Source organism: Tympanuchus pallidicinctus, unplaced genomic scaffold (genome assembly GCF_026119805.1).
Source record: "Tympanuchus pallidicinctus isolate F22 unplaced genomic scaffold, pur_lepc_1.0 scaffold25, whole genome shotgun sequence".
Lineage (NCBI taxonomy): Eukaryota > Metazoa > Chordata > Aves > Galliformes > Phasianidae > Tympanuchus > Tympanuchus pallidicinctus.
Window position 1 is genome coordinate 8,170,491 of NW_026294742.1, and position 19,986 is coordinate 8,190,476.

The window sequence follows — 19,986 nt, forward strand, 5'->3', positions numbered from 1 at the left end:
GCAGCCAAGAGTCTCCTCAGGGACACACAAGGACAAGGGCATACAGTGCTGCTAGGCAGAGCCCTTTTGCTGTGTATGAGCAAGGCTCCAGGGTTCTGCTTCTGACCTTGGTAGATAAGCATGCATTTTCTTTAAATGTGTGTCCTAAATTTGAATGAATACTTCATACCTTCAGCTATTGCTAAGTGAAAAATCTAGAGAAATAGTTTAAGCAATTTTCCACAGAGCAGTAGTCAGTAGAATGTATTAGAGATGATATTTCTGTGCTGCCTTGCTTGACAGTATTGGGGAGCAGTGACTTACCTGGTTTGGTGTCCTTGGCCCTTCTCCTTCCTTCAATCACTGTTATCTGTAGCATGGGAATAAAGGCTCCATTCAGTTTGGAAGGAGCAGTTCTGCAATGGTTTATGAATGCTTTGTTTGCTCAAACATCTGACATACATTACTCTGAATCATTAAGAGCCTTTTTTCACAATATGTCCCTGACTTCAGCACTTAATCCTTGACGATTCTTATATGAGCATTATTCTTGATTTATGTTGAGCGTTAGTGATTTGAAGTGCGTGAGTACAACAAAATCATCACGGTTTTGTGAGTGGGGGTATAAAACTATGCGGATAGCAGTGTTTTAATCTGGGGCCAAGAGCAGAGATTCCTGTGTAAGACAGCCCTTGGTGCATGCTTTAGGACCATGCTGCTGTGCTTTGAGGTCAGATGCATTCAGTGGCTTAGTGAAAAGGGGTGAGGAACTGCAGCCCTGTTCATCTGATGTGGACCTGAACTAAAGGAGCAATATCTCTGACTTTTGCGCCAGTTGGAGGCATTTTGAGCAACCCCGTCTCACGAAAGATGTCTGTGCCCATGGCAGGGTGTTGGATTGGATGATATTCGGAGGTTCCTTCCGATGCAGATGATGCTCTGATTTTTTCACTTGGTGATGCCCCTTTAATAGCACCAGAGCTAATCCTCTCCATTCCACCAGTGCTCGTGTTTGGCTGTGTTGCTCAATGAAGAAGGGAAGGGGGGAGAAACTGGAGGTTTGGTAAAAGGTGAAACATTACGATAAGACAAATGAAGGAGCATTCCTGTCACTTGGTTCCAGTAGGATAATTTAAATAATTATTATTAAATCCCTTCCACTTAAAATTAATAACTGCTAGAAAAACTCGGTCTTTGAGCTGTTTTCAGTGTGTGTTTGAACAAAGCTTTGCACCAAGAATCCCTGGTCCTGGTTGGGCCTTTTTGGCGTGCTGTATCTCACCAGACCTTGTCAGGCATTGTGTCTGCTGTCAGATATGAGATGGCTTTGAAGGGATACAAGCCACAAAGGACTGTACATCAATTAAAGCACAGCAGGACGCTGCTCACCAAATGCCCTGCAGGTACGTGTTATATCCTAGTGGCTGAATGTCATGTTACATTTGTGAAAATCATTCCATTATCAAAGCAGTGATTTGCACAACGGATTATACTTACTGGCAAAACACAAACCAGGCACTGATCTTGCTAATACTCAGGTTGGCTGTGTGTTTTATGTTGGAAATCTTTAATTTTTGCCTTATCATCGTGAGCAGTAGCTACACTTAATGCTGTTCTGAGGTTTTCCTATCTCAGAGCTGTTATTTAGATAAGATACTAGGAAAAGCAATCGAGGCAGCATTGCTTGAGATAGTGGCTTTTATGGTGCACTAATTTGTGTCTGACCTTTGGTGAGTGAATGAATGCATTCTGTATGCTGTTTCTGTGGCTCTGCACAGCTGCATAAAACAGAGGAGAGAGAAGCTCTGCTGCAGCAGGCAAGGAGGGCTGCTCAGGTAAAAGCCAGCTCTGAGGAAGGGACGCTGCTTTAACTACTCCTGAGATGATTCTGCCTCGCTCCCAGACTGAGATCTCATTCCTTGTAAGAGCTTTCCTAAGGTTACTTTAAGGTTCTAATATAGCAGCACATTGGCTGTACCTGGGGGTCGAGGTCTGTGTGTGCCTGTGTGCACAACGTAATGGAAAAGATGTTTTGTAAATGCCAGCATGTGGGTTTGCAGTCTGAGCACTACGATGAGCCCCCTGACCAGACAGGTACAAACCACCCCAAGTCAGCTGATAGATCTGCATTGGCAGTTCAAGTCAGGAGTTAGTCAGCTGTGTTAGGAGAGATGACTCCCACCCGGCCTTCCCTTTCCCACCACGTCCCTCCTGGGCTGAGCCCAGCATATTCTTACCCTCTCTGTAAGGGGCAATGCACCCTCCAAGTGTTTGTAGTTAGGAGTGAATTGTTTCTTGGAAAAACAGAGCATCTGGTTGGTAATATTTGTGATGAGTGCTGTGCCAAAGATCTTAAAAGAAAATATCCCCAGACTCTTGATGAATGTTGTTGTTTGTGGCACTCAGCATATGGTCGCTTTGCTAGCAAATAATTTAGCATTAAACAAGCTTTCATTTGGTCCACTCAGTTTCTTCTGGGCTGCTGTAAATTAAATATTTATTTAAAGACTATTTGTATTTACGTTACAGACTTGACCAGGAGTAATTCATCGTAGATAAAGCAATGTGAGCTTCTCAAGTGTTGTTTAGAGCTAATTCCAGTTTGTGATTGTTAAATGTCAGTAAGGCATGCACCTATTGCAAGTGGTCTGAAGAGTCAGTATTTAAAACCAGTTACCAACGTGAGAGGAGTGTCAGTGCAGTGGTCCCATCTGCAGGGGAAGGAGCTGGTTGGTAGCACAGAGCCGGAGAGATGAAGTTGGTAGGATCCAAGAAGGGAATAATTTGACACCCCATCCCTGGAGACTTTCAAGGCAAGGCTGGATCAAGCCCAGGGAAACCTGATCGAGCTGTGGAGGTTTCTGTTCATTGAAGGGAGTTGGAGCTTTAATGGTCCCTGCCAACTCTACGGATTCTTGGATTATTTGGAAGGAGCAATAGAAATAGCTGATGCCCTGGGCAGCCTGATGTGGGTAGCAGCTTTGCCCACAGCAGTTCTTGGGACTGGATGGAATGTAAGGTTTCTTCCAGCCCAATCATTGTATGATCCTATTAAATATGCCCATTATTTACATACTGTTGGGTTGAAACAGGTGACTGAAGCTATGCTTGCATCCAGTTGGCACGTTGAGGTGGGGATGGGATGGAGGAGCAGCCTGAGTTCATCTGAGCTTCAAGGAATGAAGCAGTGGGGAGGGGAGTCTGGGATGGGGTGAAGGAAATTGGGTGCCAGCAGGAGGACTGGGATGGTGGGAGCTGGAGCAGCTGGGGCTCAGGAGGGCTGAGAGGTGTTGGTGCTGTGATCCTGCTGTGAGGCTGCACGGCCCCTGAGGGCAAGTGTCAAAGGTGATTCTGTAGGGGATTTAACAGCAAAGGATGTTAGGGAATAAACATGAAGAAATGTACCATTTCTGCTGTCAGAGCCGAATGTGAGAAGTTGAAAATAAGGTCGAAGGATGTAAGATAAGAAAATGAAAATATTGCACAGCAGGATGGGGAAGGGACTGCAGCCCCGTGCTGCCTGTGTCCCACAGCTGCTGCCCTTCAGCCTGGCCTTGCTGGTGTCTGGGGTTACGTGCCATGGCATTTGTAAGAAAGAACTGCTCCTAAAAAATCATTTTGCTCTGAAGATTGCAGAGGTTCAAGAAGCTGATGTTGTTGGTTAGTAGACAAAGAGTACTGGCTGCACTGGGTTTTGCTGCCGTATCTTGCTTTTCAAAATGCCTTTTTGTGTGATAGCACAGATGATTTGTTTTCCCTGTTACTTCCAGCGATGCAGCATTTATCATTCTTGTATTACTGGAATTTGAGTTGCAGCAGTCACTGCAAATCTCTGCTTCAAAGTACTTTTGTATAATTAAATTTTGGTTTTATATGTGGATTTTATCTGTGAACCTTTGAGGGATTTTAATGAGAAATCCACAGACATGACATGCCTGTGGCTGTTTGCACAGCCCCTATTGCTTTGCATGCTGAGAAATCTTTCCAGATGGGTTGGTTCTTCCTCAAGCTTTTCTGCGGGGAAACTGAGGCATCCCCAACTCCGACCCTCTCTGCAGAGCCACTTCCCAGCCCTTTGTTGTCCATCTTGCAATTCCCAGCAGAGATAAAACTCTTGGAAATGCCAGGCTTCAGTATTGTGCAGCAGCTGCCTACTGGGTCTGGTTCCAGCTCTGGGCATGGCCTGGCCCCTTCTGCAGCTTCCTAAAAGCTTCCAAACTGCCAGGAATTGGGCTGGGAAAGGTTTAACTGGGACAAAAGATGTGCTGAGAGCATGAAGCAGGGGGTTCTTCTCTAGGGGCTGCTCGCTGTGCTTTGGTTCCATTCACCTGCCTCACCGGAAGGAAATGTTATTTTTAATTATCTGCTGCTTGCCAAATTAATTCTGTGCCATCTTCACATTTCTGACTTTCATCTACCCTTTGTGTTTGCAAGATGGGAAGGGCATGCATGAGAGGGCTGATCCAGAAGTTCCTATCAGCGGATGTTTTTAAAACAGGAGGTGCTGTCGGGGGGCTGCTGCAGCACAGCCTTACTGTGCCTTAGCCTGGGCAGAATGTGGATGGCTTTGCCCCATCCCTGGTGCCCAAGGCCATGGCTGGGCCCTGGGCAGCCTGACTTGGTGCAGGGCAACCAGCCTGCAGCACGGGTACCTGGCAGGGCTGTGAGTTCCCTTGCAACCCAACCATGCTGTGATTCGGTAAGTCTAAGCACGGTGCAGTTCTCCCAGGCGAATCTGTGCTACTTCTTCATTTCCAGAGCTGCATATTGCTGCAGCATACATCAAATTGGACTGATGCCTGCAGTTACAAGGCAGGACAGCAGCATGTGGAGAAACGCTTCCTTTGGGTGCGCAGAGCTCAGCCTGGGGCAGCCAGGTCCTGCCATCAGCCATCCCACTCTGCAGCCTGGAGGAGGCATTTCCATACAGCAGTGTGAGCCTGGAGCACGTGGCAGAAATAGCTGCATATGCCTTTGAGTCGTTGGTTTTTCCTCCAGTTACATAACCACAATTTTCAGGTGAAAGGTGCTCTGGTTTTATACTGCTGGCTTGAGAGCGAGGTTGCTGTTGGTATGGAAAAGCACCAAAAAAGCCCTGGGGGAGAGGCTGAATTCTGATTTGAATGAGGCAAAACCCAAGTGAGCAATGGCTGGAAGATGAAGGAGGGGGGTGGAATAGTTCCATTGGATGGTGTCAGCCTGGAAAAGCAGAGTCCTTGTGTTTTTTAAGTGTCCCAAGTGTGGCCGCAGTCAGAAAAGATGCCAGATCCATGTAATTACCACAGCTAAGTTTGCAGTCATCCATACAAAGAGCAGTGAAAGCTCTGTGAATACTATTATGAATGCTTATTTACAACTTGAGAGTGTGGTATCATTGATTTGATGGTTTATGAATGCAATAATATGAGAGAGTATGAAGGAAATAAATAGATCCCATTTGAAATGCTTGGGTTTTTTTTTTGTTGTTGTTGTTGTTTTTTTTTAATATTTTTTTAGAAACCCTTAATCTAGGCTTTAAAAGCAGTGTGGGCCCTTTTTCTCTGCTCCTTGTTTCCCATTTCATGCATCTTCCAGTTTATCACATTCATTGCATATTGCTGGCCCGGACCCCGAAATGAAATGAGTGGGGAGGATAAGATTGCAGCCATTCAATGCGGCCATTTCAGGGGTCTCAGTGCTGTTGCTGAATGCTTCCTGGACCCCACACACCCTGCAGCCTGACTCTGCTCTATTTCCTAAGTAATTTACGTATACTTTACAGTGGTTCCCACAAGTCATGCTGTACTTAATGATCTGACAGCATTTCCATGATAAACCTTAGGGGTTTATAGTGCAGCCATAAAAATTCGCTTCTAGGAGAAACTTGGCATGCCACGTCCCGTACCAGAAGCTATCTTTTTCTGCCTTGAATCAGGTATAAATCAGTTCAGCTACTGCAGCTTATTGAAGTTCAAAAAAAAGAAAAAAAAAAAAGTTCAGTAGTTTCATATTTTTTGGTCCTCTGAAACTCAAACACCACATTTTAAATACAGATAGTGACTGCTCTTGAAAGCTCCATTCCTTTGGAAGAACCATTGCAGAGTTCCCATCTTGAAGCTAAGGAATTGCTAATGGAATGGCAAGAACTTCCATTCGCCCTGTAATGAGATGAGCCTTTTGCACGAGGCAACAATTGCTTTTGGGATGGTGAAACTGCAGTTGCTACTAATGGTTTCTTTCAGTTCCAACTGGACGTAGTAAAGTGCAGAACTACAGAGAGCAGGTGAGGCTTCTCACCTGTCCCAAACCACAGTCTTCTTTTTTTCCTGTGATTTCAGTGGAAAACTTCGGTACTTCTCTCCTTTGGTTCTTGGGAGGACGCTTTGGACTCTTAATAAAAGAGACAAATCTTTGGAGTCAAGTGTTGCAACGATCGCGATTACCAGAAGTAATGGTGAGACATCAGGCCATTAGCAATTCTACCTTTCAGATTAATAAATTGACTGGGAAAATGCATGGCTGTTATGGTGTAGGCAGGACACTGTTGACACAACATGGGAATATTTTATCAAAAATTAATCATATCAACATGGCTCTCGATATGCAGGAAATAGGAATTTAAAATAAAAACAAATGCATTTATGTAAGCTGTTCTCTAAAAGAGACTACTTGTGCCTATTTACATAATGAATCCATCACTTATCACCCTCAGGAGATTAGATAATTAAGCACTGAGCAACTTATATTTATTCATGTACTTTCAAGAATGAATGAATTATCCCTTTCTGCACAAAGTGAATGTTCTCTGATTAATAACAGGAGGGCAGGGATGGGATTTTTACAATGGAAAGTGTACTGCTCGTTTTCTTAAAAAGAAAAGAAATTGATCTTTACAGTACATCAAGAAGCTGTTTTTGATTGAAAGTCAATATAAATGGTTTTAGCAACTTGTTAGCAATGCGAATGCTCCTGATGCAACTTCATGTGGCAAAGCTGGGCTGAAAAGTGGGAAAAGGCATTGCAATATTTCCTTATTATCTGCTTCTCTCGTGTTGAATCTCGGGTTCCTGGTCACACAGGTTAGAAGGGTGTCCAGCCTTGACAGGAATGCGAGACAGGGTCTTGTCCTGCAGCACAGTGCTGGATATCACTGATGTTTTGCATGAATTTATGCCAAATTCTGCATCGAGATGGGCTGCAGGCCTCCTGTGCCATGCTGGGACCTGTCTGAGGAGCCCTCACCCATGGCCTTTGTGAGTAATGACAGAAGAGGGCTTGAAGTGCTGAATTCTCTCATACTGCTAGAAGCATAATGATGCCTTTTTATGACTTAGAAAACAGCATTACTAATTTAGTGGAGAATTTACAATAAGATACTTCCTGAAGTAGCATGCCCAAGGTCCTGAGGATTTATAAATTACATTAAGAACTTGAATTATTAGAGCTACAAAATACAGCTGAGGTATGAGCATTTCTACTTAGCATTAGAAATCATTTTATTGTTCACATTAATTAAACCTCTAAGCCTTGGAGGAAGGCTGCGTTGTGGTCGCTCTTTTCCTGGGAAGCCAAACTCTCTGAGCATCCCATGGAAGGCTGCTGATGTTCTTTGCAGGTTGTGAGGCCAGAAGCCTGATCCCCTCCCCTGCTCTGATCCCAGGTGGGAGCTGTTGGAATTCTCCAGGTTAATTAATTGTGAACAACCTGCATTGAGTTCATTACCAGCTCTAATGCGGTTAATTAATAATGCAAACATTCTTGGCTTTCCCGTAATTCAAGGTTGGTGTTTGGAAAATGGAGTTTTCATCTCAGGTTGAGTGATGGATAATCCATCACTGCCAGCAGACAGGTGAGGGGATGTAAATATTGCTGGAGAGGCTGGGCTTGTCGAGCCTTAATCTCCAGCAAACTGTGTTAACATGGCAACATTTCTTCTGGAGCTGGTCCTGGAGGCAGCACTGTGACAGCTTTGCATGAGCACGCAGACCTGGGGTGATTTGTGTGGCACTGGTTTTATCAATTCATTTATTTGCTCCAAGGAGTAGGGTAGAAACTAAATCACAGGGTGTTTGGAAAATACTGTAATGCTAATCTGAGTAATTTATAAGTGTGTTAGGCAGTGTTTTACACATTCAGACCCACTCTGAACTGCCCTTAATATTTGCAGTGGCCACATCCCATCCCAGGCAGTCACTCTTTGGCTGGCCAGATCTCATGGTCAGTTGTTGTACCTCACCTACAGTCATTTTAAAATCCATTAGCTGCAATCCTCTCAGGTTTAAGAGGTTCTAAAATTGATCTTCTCTATACCAAGCCAAACACTTTTCATCAAAAATATTGGAGAAAAAGGAATTAAAAAAGGAATATCTTATTTTATACTCTTTTTATCCCACTAATTGCTTTGGCTTTCTTGATTCAGTTAGGTCCTCACCTGCAACTATAATCAGAAAGAAGGCTTCTACCTGTTGAAACAAATGCTAACATCACCTTTGACCTTTGTGCTGCACTATTGGCCACAAGGCAATATAGAGGTGTACCGACCCAGTGCAGGGCCTGAACAACAGCTGCAGGATTTGGGGAACTGAGTGAGGACAAAAGTTTGCGTCCCATTAAATCAGTCCCAACTTGACCAACTGCTGGGGAAGCACGATGTGTTTGGGGCTGTGTTACCCATGCTCCATTTCCCAAGCTGAAGGTCTGTGTGAGTTAATTGGGAGGTGAGGATCTGTGTGTGAGGCTTTCTATAGCAGTGATTTCTCCCATCCCTTGCTTCCAGCAGTGTTACATTTTGGTACATTGTGTACTGTGCAAGAGCCAGTTATAAGATTAAAAAATTATTTCCTTGTCCCTTCAGCATAATTTAAGCAATAAAGTCCTTTGCTCCGTATTCTGTTTTAGCAGGATGAGATACCCATGAACAAATGTAACAATGATTAAAGGTGGTAACAGTGTATTAAAAATATATTTTCTTTAGGTTTAAGTGAAAAGATCTAATTAATGATATGAAGCACTTTAAAAAAAACATGAAATCTTTTTCTGCGTAGTGTAGCACGAGCAAAGGCACGCAGGGAAACGACATTTACTATGTAAATTATCTCTACGCCATGCTAAATCAATGAGTTTTCCTCCATAGATGCTCATTCCAGGTTGCTCCCTATAATGACCTCAATTATACATGTCTTCATTGTGAAATTATGATTGCCTTTGGCGGGCTGCAAATGACAGCAGAGGAAAGATTTCCGTGATAAAACAGCACAACAAGTAATACCTGCGTGCATTAGTATGCAGAGCGTGCAAAGGTGCAGCACAACTCCTGCTTTAGAGCCTTAAGAAATAAAATTGGAGAGGAGGAGGGGTGCAGGGAAACGTTTGGCAGTGCCTTGACACTTTTAACAGGAAAAGGAATTAGTGAGCCTTCACCATCTCAAACGTCTTGTGAGAAATTCCAGTGGCGGCACGGCGGCGTGGTTGGCCCAATGGTCTGCACTGCGTCACAGCCCCTCTGGGATGGGGATAGCAGCAGAGAAAAGAGCTGTGAGGAGCAGGATTTCCCTGAACCGCCCTCCTGCCCAGTCCTGGTGACTGTGATTTAATTTGGAATTTGGCAAAATGCTGTAGGTGAACATGGTTGCATCTGTTCCTTCGTGAAGCTGATTGCTACCGAGCTGTCTTGAAGTACCCAAAGTTGAGTCACAAGCGTTGGGGATCCTACTGGTGGCAGATGGGTTACAAGAACCACTTTTTCCTCTCCCTGCAGTAGGCTGAGAATTTGCTTCAGATGAATTATCAGTGAAGAATACAAGGTTTGACATGGCTTGATAAATAGGATAAGCTAGGAGTGATATTTGCAGAATCCATGGAATGTATGCAGAGCTACTATGCTTACATGCAGAATTTCCCAATAAACTTGAAATTGCCCCATTTTAGGGTCAGATTCCATTCCAGTCTGCGTTCTGCATGTGAGCATGCTTTGAATATTCCCCATTCATTCCTGTTTGGTTTTTATGCGTGTTCTAAAAATCCTTTTATCTCGTAAAGATTTAAAAAAAATAAAATGAGCAGCTCAATACTTAACCTAGAGGATTCCACCCAAGATCATTATGGTGACTTGAACAATTTGTACAACCAGCATCAGAGTGTTTGAGGTCTGCAACTTAAGAACAAGATTCTGATTTTTCTAAGCAGATTTGTGTTTTTAAACCAAGGAGCACAACCTTAATCTCCTTGCAGGGCATTTCTGTTGTCCATCCCAAGGCACCTGGTTGTGTAAGTGCATTTTTTTTTTTTCTAGTGATGCCAAGAAAGCTGTGACTAAAACCACACAACATAATCCTCTATTAATAGAAAGACCCTTGAAAGTCAGTGTGGTCATGGTAGGATGCCTTCAAATATATTCCATAGAAGTATTTGAGAGAGGTATGTGATTATTTAAGTGATCTATCTATATTACATACATGCTGTAGCCTAAAAGTCCCATCCTGACCTGATTCAGTGCCTTGATGTGTGGCAGCCTTCCCAGATGCCTTCTTAAGGGACCACTGGAGCTCGGGAACTGGGCAGTGTGAGAAATGGCACATAGAGTTGAGGAGAACAGCTGTAAGAAGGAAAAAAGAATTCTCATAAACAAATGACCCTTTATTTCATTTCTCCTCAAGAAGAGATGGTCCTCATTAGCCCTACTCCATGCTACAAATTATTGTAACTATCGATTCTTTATCCTGTCAAGTGTGCTCCAAATATTTTATTAATAAAAAAAGGAGCTTTTTTTAATGCAGAAAGTAACTGTTACCAGCACCTCTGTGGGGTTTACATGCTTCAGGCAGGTGGGTGAAAGCACAGGGCTGGGGCACTGCATCCTACACTGACCCCAGTGTGAGATCTCTTCCTCCAGCACATACCCAAGGGTGATGCCTAATGACACGTGGCTTAATGAGGTGGTGTTTAATGAGGTGTTCAGTCCTGGCTTTGCTGCTAACCTGACTGTGGGTGGGTGATGTTCTTCGCTTTTTGCTCCTCCTCTGTCACTCCATCTGGGCTTTAAGATTTCAGGGGCATAAAAGTTTGATGTGGCCAGACTCTTCTTGTGTCTGCACTATGGGAGTGACTGCACCCCAAGTAGTACCATGATGTTGGTCTGACTTTCCTAATTTTTGATTGATAGATTGACAGCTGTTTATTTTAACTCATGGTGTTTCTAAGCAGTGCTGAGAATATTAAGTGGGAGAACAGCTCATGGCTGGCAGACATGGCATGCAATGTATTGATCTTTGCAACCCGAAATCAGCCTTGGGCCTCCAGTAGTGAATATGGTTTGTGGCACACTGCACTGACTTCTTGCTTGGGTGGAGGAGGGATGCAGAGCTACTCAGCATGGCTTCACAAGTGGGTTCTGCACAAGGGGCTCACAATCATCAGATGGAGCCCTAAAGTCAGTCCTGTCGGCTGCCCAGGTTGGGGAAGACATCAAATATTTTAATGAACAGATCTTCCAGAATTGTTACTTGAGAGTTTTAATAGCAGTTTTTCATGCAGGGAGTATGAAGAGATGGGAAATGTTCCTTGAAGAAGTCGGTGTTGGGTTTTATTGAGTATGCTTCTGTAGTGGAGGCCAGGTGAAGAGGATTTTACCACAAAAGCTGTTAACTCTTAAGGCAATATCGCATCTTAAGCTGTGACTTGAAATGACAGAGATGGTGTTTGCAGTCACTGAAAGCCAGCGGAAGAAAGTGCATGAGGCTTTTAAATCTTCTCAGTGCGGAGAGTGGTACACAGATGTTGTGTGGGTCACACTGCAGATATATGAGAATGAGCCTGATGAATAGGGTAGCTCTGCCAGCTGGTGCAAGGAAGGGAATATCACAAGCCCACGCAGTGTTTTGTAGTGTCAGCAATGCTGCACTTAGTTTTCTTAAAGCACACAGCCTGGGGCAGGGCAGCATCCATCTCTTTGGTCCCTGTTTGGGACCACATGCAGTGGGATGAGGACAGAGGGGCTTTGGGAGGTGGGAGGGGCTCATTCCCCAGGCCAAGTTTCTGTCTCGGCTGAGGTGCTATAATGCCAGTGGGCTGTGAGCATTCCTTGATCCTCTCAGTGGGAAAGCTGAGAGGACCTTGGCTTTGTTGCTTGGAGATCTTTTTTCTTTACACCTAACGCCTTGCAAAAATCATTCAAAGTTATTCCTGGAATGGAGAAGAAAGGGAACCGTGGTGCTATTTGGTGTTATTCCTTTGCAGAGGTGGTCCAGCTCACACTGCCCGAAGAGCAGCGGGTCAGCATCACCACCATCACAGTGGGCCTCAGCACCATCCTGACCTGTGGCATCCGCGGGGCGCTGCGGCCGCCCATCATCTGGAAGCGCAACGGCATCATCCTCAACTTCCTTGACCTGGAAGACATCAATGTAAGTCCTGAGTTGCTCCTTCTCGTGTATTGAATGCGGCTTCATTTCACGGTGGATAGTTTGAAAGGAACAAGTTTTGTCTCGTTATTGTCATGGAAAAACAAAGCTGGTGTGAATGTTTTGCTTTTATAGGAATGTCTTAATCATAACAGCTGAGAGCGTGGGTTCTTGAGATGCACAGGGTACTGCAAGTTGCTTAGCATTGATACTTCATCCCCTGTTCCTTGTTCAGTTCAGTGCAACCAGAGCAGCCCTGGAAAGCAGGAGAAGGAGCTCTGCACACCATTAACCTCTCGGCTTTCTCATTCCCAGTACAAAGCCGCAGGTTCATTGAGAGCATGAAACAACACATTTACGGCTGGCAGTGAAATCTCTCCTCTATCTAAATCAAATAAATCTGTTTCTCCCCTTTCCTTCGCCTTTCAGCCTGCTCCCATCTCTCACTGCTCAGGATTTCTGATGAGCCCTTTAAAATATGGGGTAATTCAGCGGGGTGTGGTGATACCTTGGCAGGAAGGGAGATGGATCTCTTTTAATTCGCAGCGCTGGTCTGATGTGTGAGTCACAGTTGATAGTAAAAACAATACCTGAGTAATGGCGTAAACTTCCTCATTTATTTAATAACATTTAATTATGGAGAAACTGGGAAGTCATGTAGAAAAAATACGGTCCGTATTTAATTTCTCTTTGCATTACAGTACACGGTAAATCAGTTTTTATTTTAATTGCGCTACAGAAAGAGTTGATTTATATTTTTGTTCAGCTCTTGTTAATTTGATAACCACTCAGTTCAGAGTTGTTACAGCCATAGCTCCCTAAATTGTTGTGTATCTGGGATTGCTGAAATGCGAGAAGTCTTTGTTATACTCTTTACTGCAACATAACACATTATTTGTTGCCTCTGCCTTAGTAGGAGCCTAGTGCACGCTGTATGTAAGTGATTACTGTACACACAAATTCAGTAATTACAGCTATCTAAAATTTTTCTTTTAATGAAAGTAAAAATTGCCTTTTCCAAATGCATTTCTTGTTGCCTTTTGGAGCGTGGCATGCAGTATGAAACCAGCAAACGTCCCACTGCAGTGTTGGCAAGGTTTATAAGGAGCAGTGCTGAAGATGCTTAGGATTGCACAGCCAGCCCAAGGCTTGCAGAGCTGACGGGATTTCTTCCAGCCATCCATCAGTGCTGTGGTTGGGATAATGGCCGTTGGGTCACTGCACTAAAAATACATGGAACACCACCAAGATGCAATATGCAAAATCCACCGTTCCCTCCTGCAGTGGGAAAGTGGCCGACCTGACAGCTTATGGTCCTGTCCAAACATTCTTCAGAACAGATCTATTCCTCGATGCAGATTAAACTGAGTAAAGATTACACTTGCTGCCAGCATGCTTAGTTTAATCCACAGCAAGCAAACTCAATGGCTTTGTGTGACCAGAATGTAGAAAGGAGCCTTTCTATGGGCAGCAATGTTTGCAGGGTTGATCTGAGAGGTCCTATTTTGAGGCTCATGTTTGCTGCTGAGCCCAACTGAGTTAAAGGTGAGAGTCAGCTGTTCTGAAATCCTATTTCCTCATCCTCTGGAGCCTCAAGAGTAGTAATAGAATCTTTTGGCCCAAACTAATGAAAATTCCAGGCATTTGTATTGTCTTTATGAAATTTTGGTTGTGATCGCATTGATTTATTTTTATTTTTAAAAGAATATTTGAAGCTGGTGTGTGAATGGAGCACAGAACGACAAACCTGGGTAGTGGAGCATAGAGGCATCCCTGGAGGACAGCATGTGGCTCTGAGGCTTTGTAACCCAACTGTTTTAATTAGGATTGGAGCAGTAAATTTTCAAGCTCAAATGCCAATTCCTTCGTAATTTAGTGCTGGTCCAAGTGGACTTCTGGTTTACTTATGAGTAATTCACTTGAGCATTTGTTGCTAAATGTTAGGAAGACTCAATTCTTTGAACATAAACTGGATCCTGCGTGATTACACGCTCCTTGGACAGTCCCATGCAATAGCAGGAAAAAATACATAGTTTTTAATCTGTTTGAACTGATATCACTGAGAAACCATATAAACGGAGCACTCAGGCTCTTACAAGGAAGCAAAACAGGATTTATGCTCGCTTTTGATGTTTTGTGTGTCAGTTTATGATCCCTCTCACCTTGTCATAGAACACCTGGTGCTATTGCGCATCAGCATTTTTTTTTTAATCTAATAAACACTTGAGCATCTTTTCCATCTTTAATTAAGCTGTAAAGCTCTTCATGTTCCATACACACCATTGCCATCTGCGTTCTGGTGACTTGAGGTGAGGCAATGTGGGGGGCTGTGACCCTTTTATTTCCCCCTCTGGGCAATGTGTCTGTGGCTGCCCCGGTGGGCCCTTGCATGGCTGGGTGCCCTTGTTGGGAGCTCAGGTGGAGATGGCTCTTTGGAAGCGTGAGCATGCCTGTGCTTGGGGTTAATTCTTGCCTGTAGGCACCAGGAGCAGAGCTGCAGTGTTTGCTTTGAGGCTGCAGCGTGGGGCAGCCCCTCGTGGGCGCAGAGAAGGACATAAAGCAATCAACTCTTTAAGGGCATCGACAGCGGGGAAGTGAGGGCAGCGTGCTTCTTAATACACTTGAAGTCAGTTAATGAAATTACTTCAGTTTTCTTTTAGAGTGCCTCGAGCAGAAACTCAATTGCATTTCTGCTTTTCACAATAAGGTTAGCAATTTGACTAATTGGAAGTGCAACAGGAGATTAATTGTACCTTTTTAAGTTGAAGGAAATCCTCCCTGCTACTGGCACAGTGGTAATCACACAGAAACCTACAGGATATTCATGCACTTGGAAAAATCCTTGTATTATGTTTCAATTAAACTCTTTCTCTTCTAAGTGCTAATTGAGGAAATCAGATGAAAATATTGGTCCAAGTCAGAAGAAGCAGAGCTCTTCAAAGACGATGTGAGCACAGCAGAGGGAAGGAACCTCTGCAAAGTCCTTTGTGGCTTTATTCCCCTAAGATGATTGATAGATGTGATATGAGAAGGTTGACTGTGTTCCAAATTAATACTAGAAGTGACAAGTTCAACAAAAACCAAAGTAATCCGAAATTCATGCAGAACTGAGAGGCTGAAGATTACTGTAATGCCTGGATGTTTATGTGCTTTACTTAAATCATTTTTATGAGATATCTCGAGTGGCAACAAAGTATTAATAACTTTCCATTTCTCTCTTAATCAGAAGCTTTCATAAGCAACATTAATTTGTCTTGTTGGTGAAGAGCTCTGTTAATGAGTTGCCACATAGCTGGTACAAAAGAGCCATCTTAATGGTACATGTAATTAAACGATTTTTCTAGCAAACACTTAAGATTGCTTTTTGCATGAAAATATTATTTATTCATACATTTCCCATCCAGGTTATTTTATCCATTATAAATGCTTTTGCAGCTGTACTAAAAAAAGTCACATCAACTTTTCTGGTGAAGAAAATAACTACAGTGTAGCTGAAATGGGTGAGTTTGTGATAGCTGCAAATTGATGTTTGACTACAAATAGCAAACTGGTTAAAATGTGTTATCTTTCAAAATAATATCCTTCTGCCTCCCAGGAAAAAGCAATATGCTGTCCTAAATCTGTGATTATGAAAGCATTCCTCAATTTGAAAACATAAAAAAAACTCCTCGTGGAATTAAATGTATTTATAGGGTATTGTTTCATGTGATTTAACATTATCTGGAGAAAAATACATCAATTTATGAACAAAACTTGTAAACAAAAGCTTATCTATAGCAGCACGATGAAAACATACACAAACAACAGAGAAGAGCATATTATCATAAGAAAACAAGTGTAACAGAGCACAGGTAGATAAGAACTTGGTGAGTTACCAATATGATGCAAATAGCTTGAACTAATTCATGAGCAGTTCTCATTATTCTTTTCATGTTCATCTGTACAGTTTAACCCAGATCTACATTAGATCATTAGTTCACAAATGCACTCTTTGTTGCTCGTGTTCGAAACGTGGGTTGCTTCATTTCTGCAGATGCCGAGTAGGGGAGCGCGTCCTTCCTCTGCAAAAGAAATCCTCATCTAGGAACAAATGCAAGACTCCAGAGCCAGCTCCCCTCAGGGGAAGCACTTGGGGAATGAAGGCTTTCTCCTAGTCTGATGAAAAATCAATAATGGCCCTAAAAAGCATTGCTCCTGGGAGCTAACAACGTGTGGCCTGTCATTCGTTTGCTATTGTCACTTGTGTGTATCGATTAGCTGATCTTGCAGAAAGTACAGGGAGAGGGTGTCCATCCAACATGAGATCCACATGCCAAATTCTTGATGTCTTGAGTGCTCATCTCCAGAAGAGACCGGTGCCAACTTCATGCAGGTTCAGTTGTGTAATGCTTGGAGACCAAAGCAAATGGCCAACCTTAAAAGTAGAAGTCAGCTGGACCAGATTGCTTGTTAGAACAGACTGCATGAAGTAGATACGTCCCTGTTGATGGTGCTAATGTAATTCCATTGTTAAATAATAAAAAGATCAGGTGTGAATAACCCTACTTAATACCCTGCTAATAGGAATGAGGCCCTTAAAATGATCACACCTGAATGCTGCGGTAATACAGTGATGTGAGTACATTGCAGGAACTTGCATATTTAAAGCCAAATTTCTTTCTTTTTCAAATCAAAATTTAAGAAATTACTCAGTGCTTGTAGTGTCTCAGGTCTCGGAGGCTCTAAAATAGAGGTCAAGTGGAAAATTAATGCTTACAGTATTTTCTGAATATGTCATTTCTCACTTTTCTCTAGTAAAGTCCACAGAAGTTGGATGCACTTGGTGCCTGCAGTGGGAGAGCTTAATTTTGTGTCACGGCCCAAAGTTTGCAGGTGATTACTGCAGATGGAGGAATACTTTCATGGGGACACTGCAGTTGTTCACCTGGTCCTGTCTGTAGATGATAAGGGTTCACCTCCCCAAACTTGTCATTTTTGTGGAGGAAGGATTTCTCCCAGCAGCCTGGGTGGTTTGGTTTGTACTTCTTCCAGATGGGCACAGACCTCGTGAAGTTTTTGAGACACATGAGATGTGACTCCTAGAGATGAATTGCATACGCTCTGTCTGGGTTTTATAACAGGAGAGCTATAAATACAGTGTGAAACTTCTAAAAATGAGCAGGAAGAAAGGAGCGAGCCAATTAAAATCATCTGCTGTGAAGTGCTGAGTTAACTGGGCTGGCATGCTTACAGAAAGCATCAGAAGGGCTGTGATGGTGAGATGGATTAGGGCTCTGTGGAATCAGATGTGTTGTCCAACACTTGCTCAGGCTGATGCAACCAAGAGTTGGGTTACCAACCAAAGTCTCTGTCTCTGTGCCCTCGGTAGAAAGCCAGAGTTGATGCATCCTGTTTTCTCCCAGAGTCAGTTGTTGTTTGATCAGACTCGTTGCTTTTCTCTGCAATGGGTGGTAGATCCGATTAATAGACACGCTTCCCTGAATCATCCCTCCTTCCACCAGCAGGAAGACCCACCGTGGATTTTCTTCTTCGTATCATCTCTCTGGGTTTCTGAGGATATAAAGTCATCCATTTTTTATCTGTGCTATAACTGTACGGTTATTTTAAAAGGCTGTATCCAAATAAGTCAAGAAAAAACTTTTTCTGGCTCACCAGCAAAGTCTTCTGTTGTGCTAAATTCTTTAAGCAGCAAAACAGGAACAGAGATAAATTAATATCCCACTGGGCTGTGTTTGCAACAGTTTTCTGGCATTTGCTTAAGGCTGAATTTTTCTCCATGTAGAGCACTAAAGTGTGAGCTGCCGTGTGTAAAACCAAGAACAAATAATATTAATGAAGCATAAGTTCTCAGCTTGTCTCTGGGAATGAATTATTAAGAGCACCAAAGAAAGTGATTTAAGAGGCCATGACTAATTTAGTTTTTATTATTTTTATATGAATCACTCATGAGTCTATTGTAAAAAAAAGATCAGAGACGTTTGATTAGTGTGGAGAAATCACTTTCCAAGTGATAGCCATTGTTGGAGATTTTGCATAATAATAATCTCATTAAATGCTTGGGTACATTTTGTTTTAAAATCCCGTAAACATTATCAGAGAGAGATTTCCAGGACTCTGAGGATCAGGCAGGCTTTTTAAAGCAAACAGTTGAATTTTCATCTCTGTGTTGGTTGTTATGAAAGTGTGATGGCTTTGATTTCCCTCTAGTGGAAACCCAGTGGCACCAGCAAGCCTCAGCACCAGGACTGGCTTTGTCTGAAGGAGGTACCAGAGCTGTGAGAAGGTTTGCTTGAGCTCATCTGGGTTTGTTCCTTCCAACCATTTAAGACTAGTTTGGGTTTGTTTTCCTCCAGTAAATGGAAGTTATTCTGGCCTTCTATTCCAAGGCCAGGCTGGATGTGGCTCTGGGCAGCTCAGTCTGGGGGTTTGGTGACCCTGCACATAGCAGGGGTCGGAACGAGATGAGTGTTGTGGTCCTTTGCAACCCAGGCCATTCTGTGATTAAAAAAAAAAACAAACAAAAAAACCCTTAATCTGCCAAATGCCAATTGCTCTTTAAAATAAGACCTCCTGGAAAACGGTTCCTTTTTGCCAAAATTTCAAGCCGTTTCCTATATGTTCCCCCTCTGTGTCGGAACAACCCCAAGTCCTGTTGGAAAGCTTTCTGACAAGGAAAGCACGTGGATTCCATCGCAGTGTCTGCAGGCTGCCCCAGCACTGTGCCCACTCCCATCCCTGCGTGTCAGAGCTGGAGATTTGTGGCATTCCAGCTCCATAACGCATCGCACCTGTGTCAGCACAGGAGCTGGATTTACAAGCAATAGGTGATGTTTTACACATTTCTAAGCGCCGTGTCTCCGAGCAGCAGCAGATTGCATGACCAGGGAATGCATTAGAAAGGAGGAATGGGTAAATAAATGTGAAAAATCTTCTGTTTGGAGGAATTGATGCCTTGGGTAATCAGTGGTGATGGAAGGGAAATTCAGTACAAAAAAGTGCATATCTTTTTTTGGATCTGCTTTGTTATTTTTTGAAATGGAGTGTGTGCAGTGGCAACTTGGGCTGTGTGTTTCAGATTACTGAGCAGTTATCAATTTAAATGCAGGGTGGTGGTTTTCTTTTAATCTTGAGAAGTTCAAATGTATCCCGAGATCACTTAATCAGCCCTTTGTTTGAAGGGTAGCTGCAAGGTGTAAAAGAAGCTCATGAAGGGCAGAGAACTTTGATTCCAAAAAGAGAGAAAGAACACGAGATGAACTGCTGGGGGAGTCCATTTGTCAGCTGTCACTAGATGACCTTATCAATTATGAGAAATTATAAGCACAGCTTGATGATTTTTTTTCTTTTAGTTTTTAACGCAGAACGTATGATATTATTTTATAATGAAATTGATAAAATGGAGGTGAGAACACCTTGTCCTTACCTGACTGCTTTCCTTGCAAGCTTTGCTGTTGCTCTGTAGCTGTTAGAAGGGCTTCTGCCTCTTGCTCATACATTTACATTGCTTCTATTTCTTCCCCTTCACAAGAAAACTCAGCTTCAGCAGTAACAGAGGGTAACTATGCCCCAGAAGTGACTTTCTTCCCTTTCTCCTGCTTGCTTATCCTTTGTCATGGGTCTGTACATAAAC

At 43.1% G+C, this 19,986-nt stretch overlaps 1 protein-coding gene across 3 annotated transcripts in view; it reads left to right on the top strand.

Moving 5' to 3' along the window:
- The window catches only part of FSTL4 (follistatin like 4), a 187,544-nt gene that overhangs the window by 138,363 nt on the left and 29,195 nt on the right, over window positions 1-19,986 (top strand). For all 3 annotated transcript variants that reach the window (XM_052689642.1, XM_052689640.1, XM_052689641.1), the window contains one exon: window positions 12,193-12,359. In XM_052689642.1, the coding sequence (XP_052545602.1) occupies window positions 12,193-12,359 (167 nt within the window). The remainder of the gene's footprint in view (window positions 1-12,192; window positions 12,360-19,986) is intronic.